Below are 6,848 nucleotides of genomic sequence, written 5' to 3'. Positions count from 1 at the left end.
GAAATGATGGGCATGCCGCTTTCCACACGGAGAAGACAACTCCCAACCACACGTATTAAACTCTCACATGCATACTCAACGTGGATCCCTGCATATATATAAGCTCAATTCTGGCTCCAGCGCCCCCGCATGGATGCAAATCAATCGTAATTAGCTGCTCTGTGGCATTCCGTGGACGAGACGAGAGAGTCTGGGAGCAGATCGACGACCATGGCGACGACGAAGCCTCGCGGTTCCCTGATGATCATCTTCTTCGTCCTACTCGCCTCAGCCGTTTCCTTGTTCGTCGACGGCGCCGGCAGCGTCGCCAAGGAGGCCTGCGCCAAGACGCCGAAGCCGAGCAACTGCGAGGAGCTCCTGTCGTCGAGCCCCGCGGCCGACGTAACGGCTCTGGCCCAGGCCGCCGTCGCCGCCGCCGCCAAGACCGCCACCGAGGCCGCCGCCGCCGCGCGCGCGGAGCGGGACAAGCTCCCCAACGGCAAGACGCAGTGGCGGTGCATGGACAGCTGCGCGGCGGGGTTCGAGGAGGCGGCCACAAAGTTCAAGCCCGGCGCTGGTGGCCCCGCCGCGGGAGCCGGCGCGAAGCTCTTGGAGGTGCTAGACTTCGTGGTGTTGGATGAGGAGAAGGAGAAGTCCAAGGACTGGGAGTGGAAGTGGAGCTGCAACGAGTGCAAGGCCGACCCGACCGCGCCGGCCGGGCTCGTCGTCAAGAACAAGGAGTTCGACAAGATCATGGAGTTTCTGCCTGCCATCCTCAAGCAGACGCCCGCTGTTGTCGCAAATTCCACCAAGCCGGCGGCCACCAAGGCCTAGATGGATGCCTACCGAAAAATAGTCTACGAACACCGATGTCCGCGTGGAGGCGTCGTTGGGCCTGGCGAATGGCGATGATCCTCGAACGCGACGTATTCTTCGGTGCCACTCTCAACCTTCCGTTGCCAACGAGCCATCCTTGTCGATCTGGTCAGCAACTCTATATAGCAGGGGTAGGCAAATTGTAATACAGAGCTGATAGATCGAGAGGCTGATCGTTGCAAGGCCGGCGACGCTGGGTATTGCACGACCATTAATTTGTTTGGCATTCTTTCTTCTTTCCTAGGATGACCTTTTCAGCCTTAATTTTGTTCCCTTTGATATATTTGGTATTGGCGCACAAACAAGAAATGAAAAGCCTTTTCTTCAACAAGAACTTCCTTTGTACGGGGAGCCAACTTCTGGTTCGATCATACTCCCTCTGACTCAAAATGTGATCGTTCATCAGCACATAACGCTAAAAGAATGGCAGTAGATAATCCAAAATATCCAACGAAAAATGAAGACTATGCAATCTTTCAATGCTCCCTCTTAGATAAGAGTAGTATTACATCCCGACCATTCATTAGCTAAGTACTAGTAGGAAAAATCTATAGTAAAATTGTTACCGATGACGCTCCTAATATGCAGTACGCTAGCGCTATTTACTCGTGATGTACCACATATTCATTGCGCCACCGGTAGCAGACTATTGTTAGCGTGTACCAACAATTATGCCACCGGTAAGTGGCCACAGGGTTACCTACCATGCCACCATCTACCCAGCCGTACCAAAAGCAGTAGTCAGCTACCCATGGAGTACCAAAAACGTGGTACGTCATGTGTAGATGGGTGCATGGGGTAGTCCTTGCATGTATTTTTTGCCCCCACATAACACCAGACACACCACGCCACGCCGCACACAACCGCTCACACCACGCCACGCCGCAGGAAAACCCACACACGACACCATGCACACACACCACATCCCCCCAACTCCTCCCCTCTTCATCACAAAAGCCACAACTGCCGCCACCCCATTCGTGCCGCCGGTGGTCTTCAACAACTCGTCCTTCCCCACCCACCTCCTCCACCCCCTCCCCAGCACCTCCCTACCACCGGCCTTCACGTAGACACCTCGAAGAAAATCAAACAAAAACCATAAATCAGGACACACATGCAAGTAGAAACACGTCCCATTTGAAGTCGGAATCTAACAACCTACAAGATCCATCTATGGTGGCAGTTGATGTCTACGAGCATCGGCGACATCAAACATGAAAGCGAATTTCTCCAATGAGCTCGTTGCGCAAAAGCCTCCTAGAGGTACCCATTGGCTTTCTCTCAGCGATTTCAACCAAATTCATTGCCCTCGCGACAAAAACAAGCAAAATGTGGCCCGGGGTCGTGTCAATCGCTTCTGGGCTGCCCTTGAGGCTTGTGAGCTAATTTAACGAGATCCATTTGCAAAATCTCCGGTTCACTTGGACAAATAAAAGCTAAAAACCCAACCTTTGCAAGCTTTATGCGTTCTATTGTAACTCCAATGGGATCTCCGTTTTGATACTAATGTTCTACATGCCTTATCATCTTCCTTGTTGGACCATTCCCCCTCCTACTCCACAATGATAGCGGTCCTCATAGAGCACCATCCTTAAAATTCTAGAACTTTTGGCTACGCCTTCCCGGGTTCAATGAAATTGTGCATGATGCTTGGAGCGAGCCATCCGTCCATGTGGAACCTTGCCAAATACTTTTCCACGAGATGCGGCAGATGGCCAAGAAATTGACAAAATAGAGTCTTGGGATCATCTCAGATGCTAAGATCATGTTGCATGTTTCTCTTCTTGTGATTCTACATTACGACATTGCCCAAGAAAAATGAGCCCTTTCTGACAATGAGAGAGATCTCCGTGCTCAGCTAAAAAAAGAAGGTGGTGGCCTTACCGATGGTTGAAAGGGCAAGAAAAAAGCAATGTGCTCGGATCAAAAATCTTAAAATGGGCTTAGGGGCTAGGGTTTAGGGATACCTTGGAACACCTGGGAGATCCATTCACCGAGGAGGTGATAAACACCGTCAATTAAATGCCAGGAGACAAAGCCCCCGGTCCGAATGAGTTTACAGGAGATTTCTTAAAAAAGTATTAACCCATCATTAAGGATGATATCATGGGGGTGGTTCACCTCTTCGGGGAATCCTCACATTGCAAAATTGGTGCAACTCCACAGACATTGCTTTCTTTCCAAAAAAAAAGGAAGGGCGGAGGACATCTCTGACTTTAGGCATATTAGCCTTATCCATGCTATTGCAAAGATTATCTCGAAGATGCTTGTAAGTTGGCTAGGACCGATTATGAATGACCTCGTCTCCAACGCTTAAAGAGATTTCATAAACAAACAAAGCACTCATGACAATTTCCTATATGTCAAATATCTTGCAAAGCGTCTCCATACGAGCAAGATCACACCGCTCCTATTCAAGCTCCACATTTGTAAGGCATTTGATTCATCCGCTGGGAATAAATGGTTGACCTTGTCAACCAACAGGGCTTCCCAAGACGGTTCCGCAATTGGATTGTGGACTTGCTCTCAACTTCTTTCTCATGGGTCCTCCTCAATGGCATTGTTGGTTCTCCCATATAGCACATGGGGGGCCTTTGGCAACGCGACCCACTATTGTCCCTTCCTTTTGGCTTTGCCACTGACCCACTAACGCCAATTCTTGACAATGCAACTTGCCATGGCCTACTACACGAGCTTCGTGGGAGAGAAACAATCTTGAGAAGCTCCCTATATGTGGATGATGTGGTCGTGCTTGTGGCACCTATAAAGAAGGACATTCAAAATGTGGCGGCTATTCTTGTGGGCTTTGGTGAAGTCACTGGCTTATGCACAAACTTCCAAAGGAGCAATGTGGTTCCTATTCGTTGTGGGGAAATAAACCTTGATGACATACTTGAAGGCGTCCCGGCAAGGCGTGCTTATTTCCCCATGAAGTATCTTGGGCTTCTGATGGCTTCCAAGTGCAGGAGATCAATTGTAGTACTTTTCAAATAGAAAGGTTGTCGAACGCACAAGGAGCTAAAGGTATTGGTTAGCAGAAATAGCAAGAAAGCAATAATAATAAAGTAACGGTTTTGGTGTTCTAGGTATATAGTTTGCAATAAAAATAAAGTCCGGAAAGTAAATAGAAAATAAGTAAATGCTTTCGATGAGAGAAAAGCCCAATGCTCTATGTAGCAAGAGGACAAGCTCAAATGTGTATACTTATATGGGACTAAAGTTCCCGACGGCGGCATGGATTCACTAGCATCTGAGTTCTAAACAACATGGTAAATATCTTGTCAAGATTTATTCAATTAGGGGCGGAGCCTTAGTTAGGTGCAACCATAATCATGCGCAAATACACCCCTTATGATGGGTCCTAGAGCCATTTTCATGTGCAAGTATAGAAATCATTAAGACATAAATGTCACATCGATCATAGCCATAAGATTTAGGGTCCCGACATAAACCCCTCTAATGCAACACATAGTGTTGGAAGACGGTTTCTGTCATTCCGATCCCTCCAACACTAATGCATTACATCAAAGTGCAGCCCTATGAGCCCATATAGGTGAAGTAATATGCAGTCAATGTTCGCATAAAACCATCATATAACAACATAAAAGATAGAAAACTTGACCAAATACTCATTGCACATCATATAGAATCATGGCCAGATCATCCTATGCCCTCGGGAACGTGGGGAACTACCCACAAGTGTCAAACATGATATCGACCAGACGCATAATGGTTCCAACACAATCTGAATATATAATCTCCCCTCCAAATAATGACAAAGAACCAATCACAGACATACAATAGCACTAAAAACAATATCCGAGGTTCAATCCGGATGACGTCGATCTCGTAGATGGAGATGGTGGTGATGATGGTAATGGTGGAGATGGAGATGGAGATGCCTCCTCCCAAGCCAATGAGGAGTGGGGATATCGATGGCGTCAATTTCCCCTTCATCGGAGGCACCGGTGCAACAGGATCTGCCCTCTCCCGGAGTAGGAGAGGACTTCCGCCTCCGCCGCCACCTCAATATATCTCGGAAAAAATATGGCTTAGTGATGGCGTGTATTTCACACGTTCGTTGGGCAACCCCAAGAGGAAGGTATGATGAGCACAGCAGCAAGTTTTCCCTCAGAAAGAAACCAAGGTTTATCGAACCAGGAGGAGCCAAGAAGCACGTTGAAGGTTGATGGCGGCGGGATGTAGTGCGGCGCAACACCGGAGATTCCGGCGCCAACGTGGAACCTGCACAACACAACCAAAGTACTTTGCCCCAACGAAACAGATGAGGTTGTCAATCTCACCGGCTTGCTGTAACAAAGGATTAACCGTATTGTGTGGAAGATGATTGTTTGCAGAGAAAACAGTAAAAACAAGTATTGCGATAGATTGTATTTCAAGTAAAGAGAATTGGACCGGGGTCCACAGTTCACTAGAGGTGTCTCTCCCATAAGACGAACGAGCATGTTGGGTGAACAAATTACAGTTGGGCAATTGACAAATAAAGAGAGCATGACAATGCACATACATATCATGATGAGTATAGTGAGATTTAATTGGGCATTACGACAAAGTACATAGACCGCCATCCAACCGCATCTATGCCTAAAAAGTCCACCTTCGAGGTTATCATCCGAACCCCTCCGAGTATTAAGTTGCAAAGCAACGGACAATTGCATTAAGTATGGTGCATAATGTAATCAACAACTACATCCTTAGACATAGCATCAATGTTTTATCCCTAGTGGCAACAAGCACAACACAACCTTAGAACTTTCGGTCACCGTCCCAGGTGTCAATGCGGCATGAACCCACTATCGAGCATAAGTACTCCCTCTTGGAGTTAAAAGCATCTACTTGGCCAGAGCATCTACTAATAACGGAGAGCATGCAAGATCATAAACAACACATAAGCATAACTTTGATAATCAACATAACAAGTATTCTCTATTCATCGGATCCCAACAAACGCAACATATAAAATTACATATAGATGATCTTGATCATGATAGGCAGCTCACAAGATCCGACAATGATAGCACAATGGGGAGAAGACAACCATCTAGCTACTGCTATGGACCCATAGTCCAGGGGTAGACTACTCACTCATCACTCCGGAGGCGACCATGGCGGTGTAGAGTCCTCCGGGAGATGATTCCCCTCTCTGGCAGGGTGCCCCGAGATGGGATCGGCGGTGACGGCGTCTCTGGAAGGTTTTCCGTATCGTGGCTCTCGGTACTGGAGGTTTCGTCACGGAGGCTTTAAGTAGGCGGAAGGGTAGGTCAAGAGGCGGCACGGGGGGCCCGCACCATAGGCCGGCGCGGCCAGGGGTGGGGCCGCGCCGCCCTAGGGTTTGGCCACCCCGTGGCCCCTCTTCGTCTCGTCTTCGGTCTTCTGGAAGCTTCGTGAGAAAATAGGCCTCTCGGGCTTTTGTTTCGTCCAATTCCGAGAATATTTCTTTACTAGGATTTCTGAAACCAAAAACAGCGAAAACAAAGAATCGGCACTTCGGCATCTTGTTAATAGGTTAGTTCCAGAAAATGCACGAATATGACATAAAGTGTGCATAAAACATGTAGATAACATCAATAATGGGGCATGGAACACAAGAAATTATCGATACGTTGGAGACGTATCAGCATCCCCAAGCTTAGTTCTGCTCGTCCCGAGCAGGTAAAACGATAACAAAGATAATTTCTGGAGTGACATGCCATCATAATCTTGATCATACTATTTGTAAAGCATATGTAGAGAATGCAGCGATCAAAACAATGTGTATGACATGAGTAAACAAGTGAATCATAAATCAAAGACTTTTCATGAATAGCACTTCAAGACAAGCATCAATAAGTCTTGCATAAGAGTTAACTCATAAAGCAATAATTCAAAGTAAAGGTATTGAAGCAACACAAAAGAAGATTAAGTTTCAGCGGTTGCTTTCAACTTGTAACATGTATATTGATACGTCCAAAACGTATCTACTTTCCCGAACA

At 47.2% G+C, this 6,848-nt stretch overlaps 1 protein-coding gene across 1 annotated transcript; it reads left to right on the top strand.

Annotated features, from left to right (window-relative positions):
• The first annotated feature begins 210 nt into the window (after window positions 1-210).
• Window positions 211-813, top strand: LOC124677233. The gene has a single exon (XM_047213229.1). It carries the CDS (start codon window positions 211-213, stop codon window positions 811-813), a length of 603 nt encoding a protein of 200 aa, XP_047069185.1.
• The last annotated feature ends 6,035 nt before the right edge of the window (window positions 814-6,848 follow it).

This window comes from Lolium rigidum, chromosome 7 (genome assembly GCF_022539505.1).
Source record: "Lolium rigidum isolate FL_2022 chromosome 7, APGP_CSIRO_Lrig_0.1, whole genome shotgun sequence".
Lineage (NCBI taxonomy): Eukaryota > Viridiplantae > Streptophyta > Magnoliopsida > Poales > Poaceae > Lolium > Lolium rigidum.
The sequence above is the reverse complement of the archived record's forward strand: the minus strand, read 5'-3'. Positions and strand labels throughout refer to the sequence as shown.

Excerpts from the sequence above, each read along its gene's own strand:
- LOC124677233 (XM_047213229.1), top strand. The coding sequence starts at position 211 with ATGGCGACGACGAAGCCTCGCGGTTCCCTGATGATCATCTTCTTCGTC.